The 20,532-nt window shown below is 58.3% G+C and overlaps 6 protein-coding genes across 6 annotated transcripts; 3 read left to right on the top strand and 3 right to left on the bottom strand.

The window, feature by feature from the left end:
* Nucleotides 1-1,086: 1,086 nt before the first annotated feature.
* VTJ04DRAFT_4536 (uncharacterized protein) lies at nt 1,087-3,294 on the top strand (the record flags this gene model as incomplete). Its single annotated transcript, XM_069362555.1, has 3 exons — nt 1,087-1,609; nt 1,687-2,081; nt 2,137-3,294. The coding sequence occupies 3 exons, from the start codon at nt 1,087-1,089 to the stop codon at nt 3,292-3,294; spliced, it is 2,076 nt and encodes a 691-aa protein (XP_069219490.1).
* A 391-nt stretch (nt 3,295-3,685) lies between these two features.
* VTJ04DRAFT_4535 (uncharacterized protein) lies at nt 3,686-8,358 on the bottom strand (the record flags this gene model as incomplete). Its single annotated transcript, XM_069362554.1, has 4 exons — nt 3,686-5,895; nt 5,957-6,303; nt 6,371-8,070; nt 8,125-8,358. 4 exons carry the CDS (start codon nt 8,356-8,358, stop codon nt 3,686-3,688), a joined length of 4,491 nt encoding a protein of 1,496 aa, XP_069219489.1.
* Nucleotides 8,359-9,418: 1,060 nt separating this feature from the next.
* On the top strand, nt 9,419-10,943 carry VTJ04DRAFT_4534 (uncharacterized protein; the record flags this gene model as incomplete). The annotated part of the gene is made up of 3 exons (XM_069362553.1): nt 9,419-9,602; nt 9,668-9,823; nt 9,880-10,943. The coding sequence occupies 3 exons, from the start codon at nt 9,419-9,421 to the stop codon at nt 10,941-10,943; spliced, it is 1,404 nt and encodes a 467-aa protein (XP_069219488.1).
* Nucleotides 10,944-12,108: 1,165 nt separating this feature from the next.
* On the top strand, nt 12,109-15,707 carry VTJ04DRAFT_4533 (uncharacterized protein; the record flags this gene model as incomplete). Its single annotated transcript, XM_069362552.1, has 4 exons — nt 12,109-12,591; nt 12,670-13,209; nt 13,274-15,390; nt 15,461-15,707. The coding sequence occupies 4 exons, from the start codon at nt 12,109-12,111 to the stop codon at nt 15,705-15,707; spliced, it is 3,387 nt and encodes a 1,128-aa protein (XP_069219487.1).
* A 34-nt stretch (nt 15,708-15,741) lies between these two features.
* Nucleotides 15,742-16,951, bottom strand: VTJ04DRAFT_4532 (uncharacterized protein; the record flags this gene model as incomplete). The annotated part of the gene is made up of 2 exons (XM_069362551.1): nt 15,742-15,908; nt 16,828-16,951. The coding sequence occupies 2 exons, from the start codon at nt 16,949-16,951 to the stop codon at nt 15,742-15,744; spliced, it is 291 nt and encodes a 96-aa protein (XP_069219486.1).
* A 72-nt stretch (nt 16,952-17,023) lies between these two features.
* Nucleotides 17,024-19,740, bottom strand: VTJ04DRAFT_4531 (uncharacterized protein; the record flags this gene model as incomplete). The annotated part of the gene is made up of 6 exons (XM_069362550.1): nt 17,024-17,383; nt 17,454-17,756; nt 17,913-19,359; nt 19,419-19,450; nt 19,566-19,627; nt 19,728-19,740. 6 exons carry the CDS (start codon nt 19,738-19,740, stop codon nt 17,024-17,026), a joined length of 2,217 nt encoding a protein of 738 aa, XP_069219485.1.
* Nucleotides 19,741-20,532: the final 792 nt, after the last annotated feature.

The following is a 20,532-nucleotide window of genomic DNA, read 5'->3' as shown; positions in this document are numbered from 1 at the left end:
GAGAGAGAGAGAGAGAGAGAGAGAGAGAGGGTTGAGAATGGAAGGGTGCAAGGCCTGGGAGAGGGGAACAGAGGGAGGAAAATTGTGGTTTTGAACGACCCCGGGAAGCGAAAAAAGTGGCAGCGGGTTTCAAGGTTTCCCCGCCAAAAACTCAACGTTAGCCCCTCCTCAGGCACCGGGGTTAGGGGAGAGGCGGCGGCGTGGGAGGATGAGGGGGCCTTTGACTGCGCCTGCCTTGTCTTTTTTTTTTTTTCTCCTCTCTCCTCTCTGGTCCTATCTTTTCCAGGACAAGACAAGGCAGGAACCATTCAAGCACTCATTTGCCAGCATTGGCCAGGAATGGTCTGGGCCCTTTTTTTCTTCATCACAGTCCGCCACATAGGCAAACAGGCACCTGGATAGGATTGCATCTGGGCAGGACTTCGGCTTGATCTTTTGGTCATTGTGTTTGTGTCTCCATCAATGCCATCGAGGTTGTACAGAGAGACAGGCCTGGCTGACCGACAAACTCTCCCAAACACACGACTCTCTACTTAGCCACAGGTCGCCTCCTCAGCAAAATTGGTGAAAACTGCGACCCGCCAGACTCTTCCCAAAGTTGGATGTGGCCGCTCATCAATGTAACTGCGACTTGGGCCGGGCAGTGGCATCCCATGGCCCCTCTTTTTTGCTTCAGTCCTCGCCCTCAACCCCACCTGCCCGCTCCGTCCGTGGTGGCGGCTTCTTTTGGGCTCCACCAGGGCACGCTGAGGAGCTGACGGCTGCGGACCAATCAGCGCTCGGCCGGTCGGGACTTGGTGTGGGTCTTTGTTCAGCCTTCCGGCCCGGGCTGGGAGTGGGTCGGGCCTTGCTGTCCTTTTGCCGGCGTCAGGTCCAGGGTGTCCAGTCCAGGGTCCAGTGCTTCAGGGTTGGCTGTGTAAGCGCGGTCCAACACGGCGCAAGGAGAACAGCCAGCCCAAGCAGACCACCACCACCATCGCTCACGTACCACCAACCCACCGAAACACATAACCTCTCATCCCTCCTGCAGAGGCGACGGACCCCGAAAAAACAACCCCGAATGCGTCCATCATAAGCCGACCCAACATGTGGCTCGACCGGTTCGGCGGGCCGCCTCCGGGAGCCACGCCGTCGCCGTCCAGCAGCACCAGCCAGAGCAGAGCCCAGTCTCCGCTACCCCGACGGACCTCGAGTGTCCGCGCCCCGTATCTGACCTCGCAGCGGCCCGGCCTGGTTAAGCGGGGCTCGTCGATGTCCTTGGTGTCCAACGACTCGTCCTCGTCCCTCCTGGGCATGTCCAAGAGGGCCAATGGCTCCGGCCTGAAGCAGTCCACCTTGGCCCACGGAGACGCCCCGGATCCGGAGACTGTCCTGGCCAGCATTCTGGGTCCTCCTCCGTCTGACGGCAAGACGGCGACAATAACAACAGCGTCGTCGGCGCCGCCGACGGACGGCGACCAACCAACCCGGAGGATAACAGAGGAGGATCTTGAGGCCGAGTTTGACTTTGGCGGCCTGTCGCTGCGAGAGCTCGCCGGCGAGGAGGCTGACACCGGCCGGGCCGCCCCGGCAGCTCTGGACACGTACAGACCACAGACCGTAGAAGACTGTAGGTCGTCCCCGGCCTGCGCCGCGCATTTTGCCGTTTCCTATTCTTCCCGTACTCATAGCCCTGCCCAACAATAGATGAACGAGAGAAAGCCAAATACGAAGAACTTCACCGGTCCATTCGAGCATGTGACGACATCCTCAGCTCCGTCGAGTCCAGTCTTACGAGCTTCCGCGACGACCTAGCTGCCGTGTCGGCTGATATCGAGACCCTACAAGCACGGTCAACCGCCCTGAATGTGCGCCTCGAGAACAGGAAGGCTGTCGAGAAAGCGCTGGCTCCCGTGGTCGAGGAGCTCAGCGTCTCGCCCATGGTTGTGTCCAAGATATCCGAGGGTCATATCGACGAGGCGTGGGTCAAGATCCTCGCCGAGGTGGACAGGCGAACGACCGCCCACAAGAAGAATGCACAGACAAGCGAGACCAAGGCGTTGGCTGATGTCGGGCCTCTACTTGAGAAGCTGGTCCTCAAGGTTGGTGGATTTCCGTATGCCAGTGTCATACGACCGCCATGCTGACACAAACCAGGCCGTCGAGAGAATCCGAGACTTCCTCGTCGCCCAGATCAAGGCCCTGCGATCTCCCAACATCAACGCCCAGATCATCCAGCAGCAGAACTTTCTCAAGTTCAAGGAACTCTACGCCTTCCTCCACCGCCACCAGCCCGTGCTCGCCGGCGAGATTTGCCAGGCTTACCTCAATACCATGCGCTGGTACTACCTGAACCAGTTCAGCCGCTACCAAAAAGCCCTCGAAAAACTCAAACTCCATATCATCGACAAGAACGACGTGCTTGGACACGATGACACCTCGCGACGAGCCACCGTCCTGTCCGGCTCCAGCCGCGCCGGCGGCTCCCCGCACGACGCCTTCAACCTGGGCCGACGCATCGACGTCCTCCGCGCGGCCCACCAGCCCGCCATCTCCTCCTACCTCGCCGAGGAGGATACCTCGACGCACTACCTCGAAGTTCCCTTCCGCAACTTCAACGTCGCGCTCATCGACAACGCCACGGCCGAGTATTCCTTCCTCGCGGCGTTTTTCACCCCGTCCCTCTCCTTCGCCACCATCGCGCGCCACTTCAACTACATCTTCGACCCCACCTTCGCCCTCGGCCAGGCCCTGACCAAATCCCTCGTCGCCGACACGTACGACGCTCTCGGCGTGCTGCTCTGCGTGCGCATCAACCAGCGCCTCGCCTTCGAGCTGCAGCGCCGCCGTATCCCCGCCGCCGACGGCTACATCAACGGCACCGCCATGGCCCTCTGGCCGCGCCTGCAATCCATCATGGACGCGCACTGCGAATCCGTCCGCGCCCTGGCCGCCGCGCTGCCCAGCAAGCCCGCCTCGGCGTCGTCGGCGCGCGCGGCCTCCGCGGCGCCCCACGTCGTGACGCAGCGCTTCGGACAGCTCCTGCACGGCGTGCTGGCGCTGAGCGCCGACGCGGGCGGCGACGAGGAGCCCGTCGGGGCGAGTCTTAGGAGGCTGCGCAACGAGGTGGAGGCGTTTTTGGCCAAGGCGGCACAGAGCATGTTTGGCGGCGCGGACCAGAGGAAGAGGGACAGGTTTTTGTATAATAATTATAGCTTGGTGCTGACGATTATTGGGGATGTTGGCGGCAAGTTGGCAGAGGAGGAGCAGGGGCATTTTGAGGAGTTGAAGGCAAGGTATCAGGAGGTGGTGTAACAAACAGGAGAAGGGGGAGAGATAGGATAGGGTAATAATGTGATGATGATGGGTTTTGTGGTATGGTTAATTAACTGCCTACTTGACCTACATGACCTAGTAAGCAAGCATGCTTGATGTTAATAAGAGGCGGTTGGAAGACAATGGGATGGTCTTGATTTGATTGATGATTATTAAGGACAGCATTGTTGGAGATGCTGCTTCTGCTGCTGCTGCTGCTCTTGCTGCTCCTTATTTGCCCACGCCAAAAGACAGCCCAGTAATCTCACTCAATGAGCACAAGAAGTCCAGTATTAAGGCACCTAGGTACCCTACCTAAGGTGTTTACACATCTAACCTCCTCACCCACCCATTCTCCCCATATATCTATCTACCCTAGGCAACCACCCCTTCAAAACCCGGGCAACCCCAAAAAGTACTCCAACACCCGATACCCCAACGCAAAATACCCGCCATACCCTTCCTCCTCGACCGGGCCCAGTCTGCTCGTATACACCCCGGCGCCGTCCAATTCACGCAACATCTCAGCGAACCGCCTCCTCTCCCGCTCCCTGCCCACCACGCGCTCCAGCAACCGCCCGTCGAGCACGCGCTTTAGGATGTCCCCGTCCACGTGCATCTCCAGGCATCGGTCGAGGCGCGGTTCGGGGTCTGCTATCCCTCCTACGCCGCCACTGCTGAAGGCGGAGATGGCCTCTTCCATGGTATCGGCCGCGGTGGCTGCTGCTGCTGCTGCTGTCGGTCTGCTGATGGTGGATTCGAGTTCGCGCAACCCCGCGCTGCTGCTGGTAGTGATGCTAGTGGTGGTGGTGGTGGTCGGGCGGAAGGGGCAGACAGTGCGGTCGTGGAGCGCCAGGTTTTGGATATACCGGAGGAGTTTCCACGCGGGGGCAGTGAGGAGGACGAATTCCCGCAGGCTGCCGTCGAGAGAGATTCCCAGGACTTGGGCGTCCTCTTGTTCTTCCTCTTCTCCCTCCTGGCCCTCATAACCATGCCCGTGTCCCTGGGCTGCACCTCCCGGGAGTGGTGGGATTGGGATCCGACCGAAGAGGGGTTGTTTGTGTTTGCTGCTGTTGTTAGTGTTTGAAGGGGCCGGGCCAAAAGTGAGCTGCCACCCCGCCTCGCCCCTCCTTCTTTGCCAAGCAGTTCTTGTTCGCCCGACACGGAACCGCCGGACGGAGCAGGGGAGCTCGGCCTCGAACAGGATCTCGCAGTCGCGGTCGGGCGAGTGCCATGGGATCCAGATGCCGAGGACGGAGCCTTCGCGGGTGGAGAGGAGGATGATGGAGTCGTTGCTGCCGCCGCTGCTGTTGCTCCTGCCGCCGCCGTAGCGGATGGAGGAGGAGGAGGGGATGGGGAGTTCGACAAAGTCGACGCCGTTGCGTTTCCACGGGTCGATGTGTCTTATTCCTGGGGAGGAGGAGGAGGTGGTGGTGGTGGCCGGGGCTGTGGTGGTGGAGGAAGAGATGTGGTCGAGCGCAATGAGGGAGTCACGGGAGGTGAGGGCGAGGAGTTTAGTTGTTGATGCTGATGCCCCTGCGCTGGTAGGATTGTTGTTATTGGTATCGTCGGGTCCGGGATTGGAGGTAGTAGTGGTGGCGTCAACAACAGTCGACGGCCGGGCCAGCCGCAACCCCACCGCCGGCGAGTCAAAAACAACCGTCTTAACAGTCTTGAGGCGCTTTTCCGCCAGCTCGAGCGCGTCCCAGTAGATCTCAGACCCGACGCAGTAGACGATGCCCTCGTCGTAACCGAGAACCGAATAGATGGGGCCGGAAACTTGTTTGCGGAACTGCGTCCAATAGCGGTACTCCCTCTCTTGCGCACCGGACGTCTTCTCTACCGAAACCACGACCAACCGCCCTCCTTGGGTCGTCACCAGGACAAAGTTCCACGACTTGCCATCCATCCGGCAGTTCCACTCCGCCAGGCCGAGGATGCGGTCGTCTTGAACCCCGAGGCCAGTGATGTTGGACTGGGGTTTCTTGGTTTTGTCGACGGGCTGGCCGATCTCCTTGCCGGTGCTGGGGCGAATGAAACTGAGTGCCGTACCGTTGGGCCCGCCGGACATACCGACTACAAGACACTGCAGGTATTGGCAGTACAAAACCCTGCTGACGGCACTGCTCACAGTTCCCGTCCGGGGCACCAGCCCGGGCTCCTCGTCCAGCTCGGCGAGCAGCAGCCTCGAGCCGGAGATCATCAAGAGGGAGGTCGCGTCGTTTTCGGTCGCAACGTTCACCGGCGTGGCGAAGTGCACTGGTGGCGAGACATCTTCCGGTCTGCTCGCGTCTACCGGCCAGACGCGGTGTATCGCTCCGAGCCGATACACATCGTTGAACTGGTACCACTTTGTGAGTTGGATCGAGAACAGGGCGCCATCGCACGTGGCGTAGACCGTTGGAAGAGCCGCGCCGGGATGATCGGAGGAACACCGCAGCTTCACTGGCCCTGTACCTAGCTTATCGCGCTGGAAGGGACGCGGCGTCCCGTAATCCCCCTGAGCCAAAATAAGCACCTCCCCCGAGCGGGTTCCGGCGATGGCAACGCCCGCGACAACTACAATGCTCTCCAAACTCTCAATGTCTGAAAGAGGTTTTCCTGTGGGGAGTTAGTCGTTAATCAGCAATAATAACATGTCAAGAAGGAATGACACGCTTACCATCATCCTCGAGGTCGATGACCATCGGCCATTTCATTCCCGTGTCGTCCCTCAGCTGATCGACGTGGCAAGACACGGGACAACCGGACCTTTGACGAACCCCGTACAGCAGAGCGTAGTCCGCCCAAAGGGCTACACAGGTGACTTCGCTCTCGGCGTTGAAGGCGCTATTGACGTGACAGCCTCTCGCCTTTTGAACGGTTAGCTGCTCCCGATCGATTTCAAACACATACACCCAAAACTGATCGCCCATGTGTGCCGAAACGGCGATACAGTCGGACAAGGCGCATGCGTCCAAGACCATCTTGCCGTGGAGGTCCTCGAAGCTGTCCCAGAGATACGATGTGCTATATATGCAAAAATAGTATCAGCAACTCCTCAAGTCTCTCATTCCATGTAGGTTCATCCACTTACGTCCGTTGCTCCCCCGCGAGCACAACCATCCTCCTCGTAACCTGCAGCGTCAACCCGGCGCCCTGCACCAACGCCAGCGTGGGCGACTCCAGATCGAAGGGGATGTGGTCCGGTGCGACCACATCGGCCGAAGAAAAGTCGTGTGGCACCATCAAGGCCGTGGTGGTTTCGGGGAGGGATATCAAGAGCAGATACCCCTTATACCCTGGCTCGTGGACCTCGAGCAGCCAGGCCTCTTTCATCCCGGGGCCAAAGTCAAGGTCCAAGCCGATATTAGCTCTCACGCCGTACCTGTACTCCACAACGGCGCCGCTGGTCCCATCTCCCGGCCCGCCAACAATGATCCGTCCCGGATTCGGCGCCCTAGGCGTTGGCACCAAGGCCGCAAAGTCGCCGGGGTTTGCTTCCTCCCTGGACATCCGCTGCCACAACGCCGCCGGGTCATCCGGACGGGCATCCTTCTGGCGCGCGGAGGAGGGCGATCCGTCCGTGATGGCGAAATCGACCCCCGTGGTCACGAAGGGCAGCGAGCCGAGAAACTCGGTCGGCTGCCGCGGGGGGATCCTCCAGTACCCTCCCGGCCCGGACTCGCTGGCGAGGAAGAGGACGTCGGTGCTCTGGTCATACGCGCAGGCAAACGCCGTGGATATGTTGCACGGGAACGGATGCAAAAAAGTGCTGCGGCTGAGGTTGCTGTCCTCGTCCGCCTCCAAAAACGCCACCAGGCCGTCCTCGCGCGCGAGGTAGATGCAGTCGTGGGTCTTGCCGTAGCCGTGGAGGCGGAACGGCCGGGCCCAGGCGGTCCACAGGGACTGTTTGTGTCGTCCGCGGCGGCGGTCCGTCTGCGGCGGCGCGGGGTTGAGGAAGACGGGCTGGAACCGGGGCGGGCCGTGCAGACACTCGGTGCAAACGGCCATCTTGTCCTCGGTGATGGCCACGAAGGCGGATTGCACGCGGAGGGGGATGATCAAGAGCGGCATGCGGAACTCGTCGGGCATTCGATGGCTCCGCCGTTCGGTGGAAAAGACGTCGGCGAGGTTGTCGCCGAGTTCCCATTCGTAGATGACGGTTTTTGACTTGCCGCCTTTGACAAGCACGATCAGGAGGATGATGTGCTGGTCGTCCCCGGGGCGGGGATACAGGAAAGTGATTTTGTGGACGACGCCGCGGGCGTTGAGGAGGCGGACGGAGCGGATGGGCCGGATGCGCTCGCCGTTAAGGTACTTCTCGTTCATGCTGGCGTAGGAGGCGAGCTCGTAGACGCAGAAGCAGTCCATGGGACCGGCCAGCACGACGTAGCGTGAGCTGGGGTCGACGGCGAGGTTGAAACCTAGTCTCAGGTGATCGGGGGTCGAAGTTCGCGAGGCTATGACGAAGACGGGCCGGCCGTCAGGTCCTGGTTTGAGGAACAGAAAGGCTATCTCGCCGCTTTCCAGGGCCACGAGCAGCATTTGAGGGGGGAGCGGGGTGGCTGAGGGCGGAGTTCGTGTCTGAGAAAAACGGATTGGCGGTTCCTGGATGTCTTCGGTCTTGATGATGGGGTCGAAGGAGGAGGAGGAGGGCATAGCGTCGTCATTGAACTCTGGGATGGCTGGGGAGCCGATGACGCAGGCACCGCGTATCCGAGAGCCAAAGTCATTCTTGCGAACGACGTTTCTGAGGCGTCCGTTTCGGAGCTCGCATATTTGGATGAAGTTGTCCTGGATCATCAGTTAGCAGCTGAACGTGATGACTGGCGGTATTGCTGTACGTACGCCGATGAAGGCAATATCATTGTGGTTGGGAGAGCGAAGGCGGACGGGCAGGATCTGGTGGGCGCGGGAGCTCTCAGCGACGGTGCGAGTGAGGATGCCACAGCATGGTGGCTCTAGGGGGTCCAGTCGGGTAAATTCTCGCTGCTCTGCGTTCTGGCCCTTCAACACAGTCCGCAGGTCGACCGTTTCGGTGACCCAAGCACCATCCCGGAACACGTTTGTCTGAAACGCCATGGTGTTGAGTGTCGGGGTTGAGAGAAGACAGATGTAGGTAGGTAGTCGAAGGTCTTGTCCTCGGGTCTTTGAACATCGACCTGAGTTATGGTTCACGGTTTCTCATAGACCGATCAGCCTCGAGTTTGGTCTCTCACTCATAAGTCCACGGCTTGCGTGTAAAGCAGCTGAGGCCGAGGAGGAGGAGGAGGAGGTGGTGAAATCTGAGTGAGTTCCAAGTTCTGTGTAAGTTGTTTGACAGAGTTGCCCAGAGTGGATGGAACCTTCACTCCGGATTGAAGAGCACCCCAGGTACCAAGACCTGGTACGTACCCCGGACCTACTTCACTGCCAGTGTTGCAGGAAAGACGGGCGAGTCTTAAAGAAGGGAAAATGGGCAAGAATCTTGATTTATCTTTCTCTGTCCATCCGGGTCTATGGTGATGAGGAGCCCACTCGTAAGTCTTGGACCACCTCGGGGACCTGAATGAGAGTGATGCCAAACAAGCTGTATGTATGATGACAGCGGAGCGAATGGGGCTGGGAGCTGGGAGCTGGGAGCTCGGCGCGGGGCATGTGCTTGGGGTGTTACGCCTCAATACGGTAACTTACACCGCTCTACAAACCGCGTTGGATGCCCAATCTGCGTATCGCATTACACGTAACTTACAGCCGAGAACCTTGCTGTCCACGGACCTGGGCCTGGAGCACGCCCCTTCCCAGCCATCGTCCAACCCCTTGCATAACATTAACCTCCGTCCAGGATCGATAAAAGAAACTCAAGCTGGAGGAGGTCGTGGTACGAAAAAGACACTTCACCTGTTGATGCGTTGGACCATTTGACTCTCATTGTTTTGTTTAGTGGATCCAAAGCTACAGACAGGGCAAGACGCGTGGCAGAAGCAGGCTGCCTTCATCGAGGACACACCTTGTCCCAACCCTTCCCGTCACAAAGACTCGTCTTATTCAAGACATCAGGTCCATCTGTCACAATCACCCACTTCGAGTCATAAAGGCGACATACATTGGAAACCAGCCAGGGGCCACGTACATACAACAGCAAAGGGCTTCTGTTCTCATCATGGCTGAACCACGGCCCCCAAGTCCGTCGGACGAAAAGACGACCGAGAGATTTGTCGACCGAGTCATCGAGCGGCAAAAAGAAGCTATTCTCCAAGCATGCAGGAACAGAGATCTGGACGCTCTCCGGGATTTGGCCGAATCTCGCGGCGGCTTCTTGACAGACGAGCTTCGAGCCCAAGCATGTAAGTCTTGTCCTCATCAAACATAACATGAAGCTTGTCGCCATCTCATTGACATCGTCATCCAGGGCCTGTGTTACTAGGGCTATCACCACCCCATCCCAAACCAAAAGACGCCCAGGATGATGACGCATCAGTCCCCGACTGGAAGACCCTCCCCCGTCATAGGGACGAAGACCAAGTCCAGCTCGACGTCAACCGGGCCTTTACCTACTATCCCAACGGCATGTTCCTCCCTTCCCCTCCGTCATCACTGTCCTCAACTAACACCCCTTCCCAGACCAAACCGACGCTCAACTCACCCACATCAAATCCCTCCTCTCCGACCTCATCGTCTCCCTCCTCCGCCTCCACCCCTACCTCTGCTACTTCCAAGGCTACCACGACATCGCCCAAGTTTTACTCCTCACCTTACCCGCATCCCTCCATCTTCCCGCCCTCACCCGCCTCTCCCTCTTCCACATCCGCGACTTCATGCTCCCCTCCCTGGCCCCAGCCATCGCTCAGCTCCGCCTCCTTCCCGAAATCCTCCGCCTTGCCGACCCCCCGCTCTACCGCCACCTCGCGCGTCTGGAGCCCTTCTTTGCCCTATCAGGCACGCTGACCATGTACGCGCACGACGTGCCCTCGCGGGACGTGATCGCGCGGCTGTTCGACGCGCTGCTCGCGCGCGAGCCGGTCTTTTCCGTTTACCTGTTCGCGGCGATCGTGAGGGCGCGCAGGGACGAGCTGTTCGACACCCCCGCCGAGGACACGGACATGCTGCATTTCATTCTTTCCAAGCTCCCCTCGTCGCTGGACGTGGATGGGTTGATCACCCAGGCGGCGCAGCTGTTCAGCGAGGTGCCCCCCGAGCGCCTGCCGAGTTGGAAGAAGGGGGTGTCGAAGTGGAGCGTGCTCAAGACGGAGCGGTTCGCGCTGCAGCTGACGGGGAAGGAAATCAACCACGGAAGCGAGGGCGAGAAGGACGGCGGCCCGAACGGACCGACGCTGCCGCCGCCGTTTTATTCGTCTTCTACCTCGCGCAAGAAATGGCTCGAGCTGGACCTCGTCCCAATCCCTGTTTCCCAGGCGCGGGTGTGGTTTGACAAGCACGTGGCTGAGCTCAGGAGGCGCGAACAGCGCGATAAGGCGGTGCAATGGCTGCGCAAGAACAGACGCCCCGCCGGGCTGGTTGGGTTGGCGGTGCTGGTGGGTGTGTTGGCCGTGGTGGTGCAGTATTATTCGCAGCAACAGGGGAGGTTGCCGGCGCCGGTGGCCGCGGGGCTGGGGATGGTTGAGAGGTTGGCCAAGATGGCGGGGAGGAGAGGAGAGGGACCGTGGTGGCCGTCTTTGTGGAGGTGATGATGATGGTGGGTGTACTCGGGATAAGCATGGATGGATAGAGAGATGGTATGGGAGGCTTGGATATGCTTGGGGCTGGTTGTTGGGAGGATTTAGGGGTTCATCTTGGTTCGGGCACATACCACTTTAGGACCTACCTACTTGATTTTCAGATTCCTGGTATGGCCAGGCTCAAGGCAGATAGGAGAGGATCCGAGGAGACCAACCGTCTAAGGTGGCGCTGGAATCGCCAAGTTTTGTTTGCCATAAAGGCACGCAAACGAGTTCGGAGACAATGCTTGCACGGCCAATGGGAATGGGATGCTACGGCATTATTGAGCACTAAGAACCACCCAACGGTTCTGGGGACTGTCAAAGATGACATGTGCATGGGAATTGGCTGTTTCCGTGACACCTAGTTTTATTGTTTGATAGAAGTCGAGGTGAGCGGATGTTCGGTCGGTAACAAAGGCTGGTGAGGGTAAGCATGGATAGAGAGCCATAAGTACTCATACATGACATCTCAAATCCATTTATTCTACATACATGTACAACAAGGCTCTACTCGTATAGTCTAGGCGTCTACATGATAGTTGTACTCGTTTACTTGTCCTCACACATGTCAAAATGTCATGTAAACTGGCGACGTGCATCTGAGAGGTACCTGAGGTATAGATGTTGGTTTGATGTGGCCTGGACCATCGAGCTGGCAGGTGGGGCCAGGTAAGAGCCCCTCGTTCCTCGTCGATAAGGCCATTATCGCCCCACATTTCAACCCCACAAAACAGTAGGATTGGGTGCCAAAACAAAGCTGGGACCCGCTAGCCCTAGTGTACACGCTCCACCCAGCAGCAACTTTGCCATTCAGTCAGGTAAAGCAACCGGCCCTTGCCGCTGCAAGTTTGCCTTGTCCACTTGCAACAAGTTTCCTCCTCCAAGGACCCAAATCCGATCACTCGGATTTCTCGGCCGGACTGGAGTCTGGCAGCTTATACCCTATTTTGAGAAGTCTGCCCTTGCGTGGTAGACGGTCCATTCCACTCGATCCTTTGACGAGGCCGGCTTGGTCCTTGTGACGCCCCTCTCTATCCATCGATTTCGGAAACTCGAAACGAAATAATTCTTCACCCACCAAACCACCTTTCACCATCCCCAGTCTTGTCACGAGAATAATACCACCGACAAGATGCCGCCCAAGAAGAAGGGAAACAAAAAAGCCAACGATGACTGGGAGGCCGAGCTGGGCGAGTCCATCGTCCCGGTGAACGCCGCCGCTGCTGCCGAGCCGGCGGCCGACAGCCCCGCCCCCGCTGCCGAGGAGTCGGTGGGCGGCGGCGGCGGTTTGATGGAACGCATGCGCAAGGCCAAGGAGAAGCGCAAGAAGAAGGGCCTCGACGACGACGACGACGCCAACAACGCCCCTCCCGCCGAGCTCCCCGCCCTCGAGGACCTCAACCTCAAGCAGGCCGCCGAGGCCAACCCGGACGACGAGTTCGCCCTGCCTGACAAGAAGGGCAAGGGAGGGAAGGGGAAGCAACAGCAACAGCAAAAGCAACAACAGGAGAAGAAGGATCAGGATGATGATTTGGAACAGCCCGGTCGGATTTTGACCAAGGCGGAGAAGGAGAGGTTGAAGAAGGAGAGGGAGAAGCAGAGGAAGAAGGAGCAGGTTCGTTTGCCAATCCCCCAGCAAATTCATGTCATTGACTGAACCAACCTGCTAACGATTTCATTTTCTTGATGACAGGCCGCGAAGAAGAAGGCCGCCGCCCCCGCAAAGGCTGCCGCCCCCGAACCCGCAAAGGCCGCTGCTGAGGAGAAGAAGGCCGAGACCTCCACATCGGCTCCTGCCCCCGCCCCCGAACCAGCGTCTGCAGCCGGTGGTAAGAAGAAGAAGATCCCGGCCGCTCTGCTGGCTCTCCAGAAGCAGCAGGAAGCCCTGCGCCGCGCCCAAGAGGAGGCCGAGCGCCAGGCCGCCGAGGAGAAGGCAAGGATAGAGGAGGAGCTGCGGCGTGAGGCCGAGGAGCAGAAGCGCCGAGAGGAGGAGAAGGCCCGCAAGAAGCAAAAGGAGAAGGAGCGCATCGAGCAGCTCAAGCGCGAGGGCAAGTACCTCACCAAGGCCCAGAGGGAGGAGAAGGCCCGTAACGAGCGCAAGCTGCAGCAGATGCTGGCTGCCGGCATCAAGGTCGGCGCACTCTCTGCGGAGGACGCCGAGAAGGAGAAGGAGAAGGAGCGGGAGAAGGAGAAGGAGAGGAAGAAGGCTGCTGAGAGGAAGCGCCGGAATAAGGTGAGTGTTGCTTGCCCTTGGAGAGGGTATTCTGGGTCTCGGGTTTGGCTGACTGTTTTGGCAGATTGATGAGGAGAAGGCCCTCGCAGAGGCGGCCGAGCGCGCGAGGTTGCAGGCCGAAGCTGCCGCCCGGGAGGCCGAGGAGAAGGCCCGTCTCGAACGGGAGAAGGCAGAGGCAGAGGCCGCCGCAGCCGAGGCTGCGGCAAAGGCTGCTGCTGATGACAGCGTTGAGGAGGATTGGGAGGCGGCGGCCGACGCGGATGATGACATCAAGGAGAGCTGGGATGCCGACAGCGATGAGGAGGCCGAGAAGAAGAAGGCCGCCGCCGAGAAGGCCCCGGCCAAGGCTGAAAAGCCCGCCGCGAAGCCAGCACCCGCGCCAGCAGCGAAAGCTCCCGCGCCCGCTGCCGCTCCTGCGAAGGCCCCCGCCAAAGCCGAGGCCAACGGCAAGGCGCAAGCGCTGCCTTCCCGGCCCAAGGCCAAGGCTCAAGAGTCCGAATCTGAATCGGAGTCCGAGTCGGAGGATGAGGTCAAGAAGAGCCAGGCTAAGGCCGCCGAGGCTCAGCGCAAGAAGGAGGCGGCCGAGCGCCGCGAGAAGGCGCATCAGGCCGCGCTCAAGGAGCGGTCCAAGGATAACCTCCGGTCGCCCATCTGTTGTATTCTGGGTCACGTCGATACGGGCAAGACCAAGCTGCTCGACAAGATCCGGCAAACCAACGTGCAGGAGGGCGAAGCCGGTGGTATCACGCAACAGATCGGTGCCACGTACTTCCCCGTCGAGGCGATCAAGCAGAAGACGGCCGTCGTCAACAAGGACGGCAAGTTCGAGTTCAAGGTGCCCGGTCTGCTCGTCATCGACACCCCCGGTCACGAGTCCTTCTCCAACCTTCGGTCTCGTGGTTCGTCGCTCTGCAACATCGCTATCCTGGTCGTCGATATCATGCACGGCCTGGAGCAGCAGACTCTGGAGTCTCTGAGGCTGCTCCGCGAGCGCAAGACGCCCTTCGTTGTCGCGCTCAACAAGATCGACCGCCTGTACGGGTGGAAGAAGATCGATAACAACGGTTTTCAGGAGAGCTTGGCCCTCCAGAATAAGGCAGTGCAGAACGAGTTCAGGAACCGTCTCGACCAGACCAAGCTGGCCTTTGCCGAGCAGGGTTTCAACGCCGAGGTCTTCTACGAGAACAAGAACATGTCTCGCTACGTGTCGCTGATCCCCACGTCGGCCCACACCGGCGAGGGTATCCCCGACCTGCTCAAGCTGATCGTCCAGCTGACGCAGGAGAGGATGGTGGGCTCGCTCATGTACCTGTCCAAGGTCGAGGCCACCGTTCTCGAGGTCAAGGCCATCGAGGGTTTCGGTATGACCATCGATGTCATCCTGTCCAACGGCATCCTTCGTGAGGGCGACCGCATCGTGTTATGCGGTACAGAAGGCGTCATCAAAACCAACATCCGCGCTTTGCTCACGCCGCAACCCCTGCGCGAGCTGCGCGTCAAGTCGGCGTACGTGCACAACAAGGAGGTCAAGGCCGCGCAGGGTGTCAAGATCAGCGCGCCCGGTCTCGAAGGCGCCATCGCCGGTTCCCGGCTCCTGGTGGTCGGGCCTGACGACGACGAGGAGGACCTCGAGGACGAGGTCGAGGAGGATTTGGCCAAGCTGTTCAACCGCGTCGAGAAGACGGGCCGCGGCGTCAGCGTGCAGGCGTCGACGCTCGGCTCTCTCGAGGCGCTCCTCGACTTCCTCAAGGAATGCAAGATCCCCGTCGCCAACGTCGGTATCGGCCCCGTGTACAAGCGCGACGTGATGCAGTGCGGCATCATGCTGGAGAAGGCGCCCGACTACGCCGTTATGCTGTGCTTCGACGTCAAGGTGGACAAGGAGGCGCAGCAGTACGCCGACGAGCAGGGCATCAAGATCTTCACGGCGGATATTATTTACCACTTGTTTGACGCCTTTACCAAGCACATCAACGAGCAGATTGAGAAGAAGAAGGAAGAGAGCAAGATGCTCGCCGTCTTCCCGTGCGTGCTCAACCCCGTGGCCGTCTTCAACAAGACCAACCCCATCGTCATCGGTGTCGACGTCGTCGAGGGCTCCCTGCGCATCAACACCCCCATCGCTGCTGTCAAGCAGAACCCGACCACGGGCCAAAAGGAGATTATCAGCCTCGGCAGAGTGTATGTACCCCCCCAACCCCCAACCCACACTAACCAGCAAATGCTAACAATGAACCCTCTTAATAAATAGTACCTCAATCGAGCGCGACCACAAGCAGGTGCCAATCTGCAAAAAGGGTCAGCCGTCGGTGGCCATCAAGATCGAGTCGGGCTCGCACCAGCCCGCCTACGGTCGCCACCTCGAGGAGAAGGACGTGCTCTACTCGCACATTTCGCGCGCCAGCATCGACACGCTCAAGCAGTTCTATAGGGATGAGGTGACCAACGACGAGTGGCAGCTGATTATCAAGCTGAAGCCTGTTTTTGATGTCGTGTAAAGGGGTGAAAAAATAAAAATGGCAATTGGGGGATTCAGATAGCGGTGGTTGGTTGCGGAGGTGGAAGGATGTCGGATGGTACCAGAGGGAAAATGGAGGAAAAGGGTGTGAGATAGTCATGTAGTCCATCGGGATCGTTCCTTTTGCTGCTTCTCATGAGTTTTTTTTTTGGTTTTCTTGGCCATGTGCTGGTCTCTTTGTCTGGGTGGTGGTTCTTGTGCTTGGTGCACATGGCATATTTGCCTTGCTACTTGGCACCTTAGGTAGGTAAGGTTTGTATCTTCTCATGAGAAGGGAAAGGGAGGGAAAGGAGGGAGGAGGATGGGAACCGAAGGAAAACAAAAAGGAAAACTAAGGAAAAGGAAAATGAAGAAAAATTGTTGCTGTTTTGTTTTTCATTCTGAGGAAATCCCGTTTCTATTGAGGTTTGTGTTGAAGTGTTGAGTATGTCGTTGTGCAACAATCTAGGAGTCTACCTAAGGTACCTATCTTAGTTTCCTATTATGCTTGGTTGCTTAAATGTCACATGTTTGTGTTCACTATATCACTACGTACCTTATGTACTTCCGTCATCCGAGAAACCGAGTCCAAGTGAAGTGTGACAGGACTCGAGGATATGGATGATGGGGAAACAATACATACCCCAGGCCAGGGGCTCAAAGGACAGAAAGCGTGTGCGAGAGGAAGAGACGAGGTCAGCTCTGGAAAATCCAAGTTCCATTGTGACTACAATCTCTAGGGCCACCACCACCATCATGCCTTCTTAGAGTAGAGGTGTTGGTATCTGCTCTCCCTCCCGTTTGTTCGGTTGTAACTCGGATCGAGTCACATACACGAACCCAAGGTACATGGTCAGACGTATCCTTTCTCTCTGGTCACGAAAGGGTCGTCAAACGCAAGGTGAGAGCCGCCAGAAGAAGGAAAAATGGGTACTGTACCGAAGTTATCGTCACAGCCCAAAATAATATTTAGAAGAGACGACGTAGAAGAAGAAGAAGAAGAAGAAGAAGAAGAAGAAGAAGAAGAACAAGAAGAGAAAGAATAATTCCTCCCATCATCACCAAAAAACCAACCATCAAATAGCCGAATCCTCTTCTTTGTCTCTTTCTTGACAATCAACGCAAAAAGCTCTCAAAGTTTTTCTTGTCTCCTGCAAAAGCAAAAAGAAAAGGGGTCATATCATCTCTAATAGCATTCCTCCCTCCCATACCATCCATCCATCCCTTTCCTTGTGTACCCGCCATATTCCTCGTCTACTTAGTAGTAGAAGTAGTCCAACAAAAAACCTCCCCCAACAAACCTATGAATTACCTCATCTACTGATCCTTAGCACCGCCCTCCTCCTCCTTCGCCGGCGTGGCGTCAGCATCCGTCATCTCCTCGTCCTTAGCCTCGGAGTTGGCGTTGTTCGCCGGCCCGTTCGAGGTCTCTCCATTACCGCCGCCCTCTTGCTGCTGCTGGGCAGCCTTCTCCGCCTCGGCGGCCTTGCGTGCGGCCTCGGCCTCGGCCGCCTTCCTCGCGCGCTCGGCCTCGAGACGCTCCTGCACCGCCCGCCGCTCGGCCTCCACCTTCTCGAAGTGGCGCTGGACGACCGGGCCGGCTAGGGCGCGGATCTCCTCGATCTTGGCGATGTAGACCGACTTGGTGGTATCGTCGCCCTCGTCGTAGAGCCAATCCTGTTGGGGGAGGGTTAGTAATCTATGGAGGTAGAAGAGGATGGATGAACAGAGATTGTTCGAAACATACCTCAGTAGCACTGAGCTTCTCGCGGATCTTTTCCTTCTCCTCCTCCGAGGCGAGGTCGGCGTATTGGTCGTCGAGCTTGTTGCGGAGGTCGTAGATGTACGTCTCGAGCTCGTTCTTCTTCTCCTCCGTCTCGGCGACGAGCTTGTCCTCGGCCACCATGGAGGCCTCCTTCTCGATGAGGATGTTCTTGGTGGCGGGATCGAGCGACTGCGTGGCGCTGACGATGGGCAGCTCGCCCTTGCGGACCTGCTTCTTGACCTTGCGGGTCTTGGGCTTCTCCTCCTTCTGGTCGGTGTCCATGGCCTGTTGCGGAGAGTTGGGGGTTAGCTCGACGGATAACTTTCGGCGTTTTGTTTCTCTCTTCTCGACCGCTTCATCATCGCCGTTGGGCGTGACAGATCTGGCCTCCTCCAACTCGGACCCCTCTCCATTAACACAAAAATGATCAGAAATACTCACATCAGCGTCCTTCTTTTCCTCCTCCTTGATCTCCTCCTCAATCTCCTGGTCCTCGACGTAGTAGCCGCTCTCGACATTCAGGATACCGTGGATATTGACGCGGGCCTTGAGCTTGCAGATCATGAAGTCATCGGGCCCGTCAGTGGCCTTAACACCCTTGACGGAGAAGCGGCCGATGAAGGGAGGAATCTTGCCCGGCAGGTCCTGGGGGTTGGCGTAGCGCGCCTCGAGATCGAACGGTTGCTTGCGGTAAAAGGTGAGGATCTTGGTCGAGGGCAGCACATTGCCCTTGTTAAAGACAATGAGGCTGGTGTCCTCGTCCGGGATATCGGCATCCTTCTCCCAGGCGAACTCGATGGGGTAGGTGATGACGTCCTGGACGGCGAAGTCGCGGACCTTGAAGATCGGGGAGAGAATGGCGCAGCTGAAGGCGCAGCCGCGGGCGATGGCTTCGTCCTGGTTGAGGGTGAAGGAGAGGGGCTTGTTGAAGAAGGAAGAGACGCGCTCCTTGATGGCGGGGACACGGCTGCCACCACCGACAACTTCGATGATGTCCATGTCCTCCTTGGTCAGCTTGGCGTCGGCGAGGGCGGTCTCGAGAACGGTGTGGATGCGGTTGAGCAGAGGCTCGACCATAGCCTCGAACTCCTGGCGGGTGATCATGGCGCGCACGTCGACATCGTTCATGAGCGACTCGATGTTGAGGGGAGCTTGCTGGTTGGCCGACAGAACCTTCTTGGTCTTCTCGGCGGCGGCATAGACGCGGGCGGTGGCCTTAGGGTTGCTGAAGATGTCGATCTTGTACTTGCCGAGGAACTCCTTGTGCAGGTGCTCGACGAGGGCGCGGTCGAAGTCGCGGCCGCCAAAGTGGCGGTCATAGGCCTGGCCCTTGACGGCGAGCTCGCCCTTGCGGAACTCGACGACCGAGATGGCGAAGTCGCTGTAGCCGACATCGACGAAGCAGACGCGACGGGGCTTCTCCTCGGCCGTGGGCAGGTCGAGCTTGGTGATGCCGTAGCCGAGAGCGGCAGCGGTGGTGTCGTTGATGAGGCGCAGGCACTTGAGGCCGGCGATCTCGGTGGCGTCAACGAGGGCGCGGCGCTGGGAGTCGGTGTACCAGGAGGGAACGCTCATGACGATGTCAGAAACGGGCAGCTTGATCTCGTTCTGGGTGACCTGTTTGATCTTGCTGAGGAACATGGCGACGAGCTGGGTGGCGGTGAACTGCTCCTTCTTGCCGAGATACGTCACCTCGGCGCCGACCTGGCCGTTGATGTCGATCAGGGGCGCCGAGATGTACTTTTGCTCGATCTGGACATCGGGATCCTTGAAGGACCGGCCGACGAGGCGCTTCAAGCAGCCGACGGTGTTTTTGAGGTTGGAGATCTCCTGGGTCTTAGCGGCTTCACCAAGGTAGCGGCACTTTGGGCCGAAGCCGACAAGGGACCTAGTTGGGAGAGTTAGCTGGGAGGGACTTGGACATGACGGTTGCAGCGGTGGACTTACGGAGTTGCCCGGTTAGACACCTCATTGGTGATCTGTAGACATGGAAATGGTCAGTCAGTGCTCATGCACCAGGTCTGATATGGCCTCCAGCACGGTTGTCTGTCTTGTGCCAGGCCATTCTCCATCATAGCTCGGGCTTGGACGTACCACATCGACACCACGGTTCCTCGCGACGGCGACAACGGTGTTGAGTGAGCCGAAATCGATGCCTAGGAAGAGCGCGCATTGTCAGCAGCCAGGTCTATGCGGGGGGCAGGCAGACCAGGCAGGGCAGTCTGCCATGGCGAGTGTCTGGAGTGTTCAACTTACCGACGACACTCATGATGGGCGGGTTGGTGGTGAGGGGGACACCTGATGGTTGGACGCAGTCTTGTGTTGGTAAACAAACGGGATCGCAACGAAAGCGGGAGCGGGGACAACTGCGCAAGGGTCGAATAATGGATGATAGCCAAATGCTTACCAGGCGGACTAACTCACAACAACGAGAGAGGTTGAGAGAGAGAGAAAGGTGGTGGGAGTTGTAGACGTTGGTGGTCTACCGCGCAGATAGATGCAAGAATGGATTCTTTAATTCTGTTCCTGTATCAGACAGACTGAACAGGGAAAAAACGAAACACGCCTGGGCAAGAAGAAAAAAAAATCAGACCTAGTAGGTGCCCGACTCCTCTGTGCTGTGTCATGGAGGGGCCAACTTCCCCCGCTATGGGCCTCTAATAGCCCCGCACCAGGGCGTAGCTTCAGCGGGGCCAAGACCTGCCAGAAGCTAGAAGAAGGTTCGAGACTGCCCTCTGGGGAGTGCAGCAGCCAGACAGTTTATTTGGTCAATCTGCTAAGAGTTGTTGGACTTTGGGTATCAATGATGTTTCTCCTTCACAGAAAAGTGTTCTGGTGAATTTTTGAAGTCGTAAATCGGCCATTGTGAAGGCAAATTGTCGAGGACGAGGAAGTCGAAGCCAGATGCCAAGCGAGGGGTAGAAGCGATAAGATAGCAGATAAGCTTATCTCCTATTTTACGCGGGGGGTGTGCGTATCACCCCGCCACCTCTGGGCACCCAACAGCACACCGCCCGGACCCACAAGAAGGAAGGAGCAGAGACTTCATCAATTCCGACAT

This window comes from Mycothermus thermophilus (assembly GCF_041956435.1).
Source record: "Mycothermus thermophilus strain CBS 625.91 unplaced genomic scaffold VTJ04scaffold_3, whole genome shotgun sequence".
NCBI classification, from domain to species: domain Eukaryota; kingdom Fungi; phylum Ascomycota; class Sordariomycetes; order Sordariales; family Chaetomiaceae; genus Mycothermus; species Mycothermus thermophilus.
The sequence above is the reverse complement of the archived record's forward strand: the minus strand, read 5'-3'. Positions and strand labels throughout refer to the sequence as shown.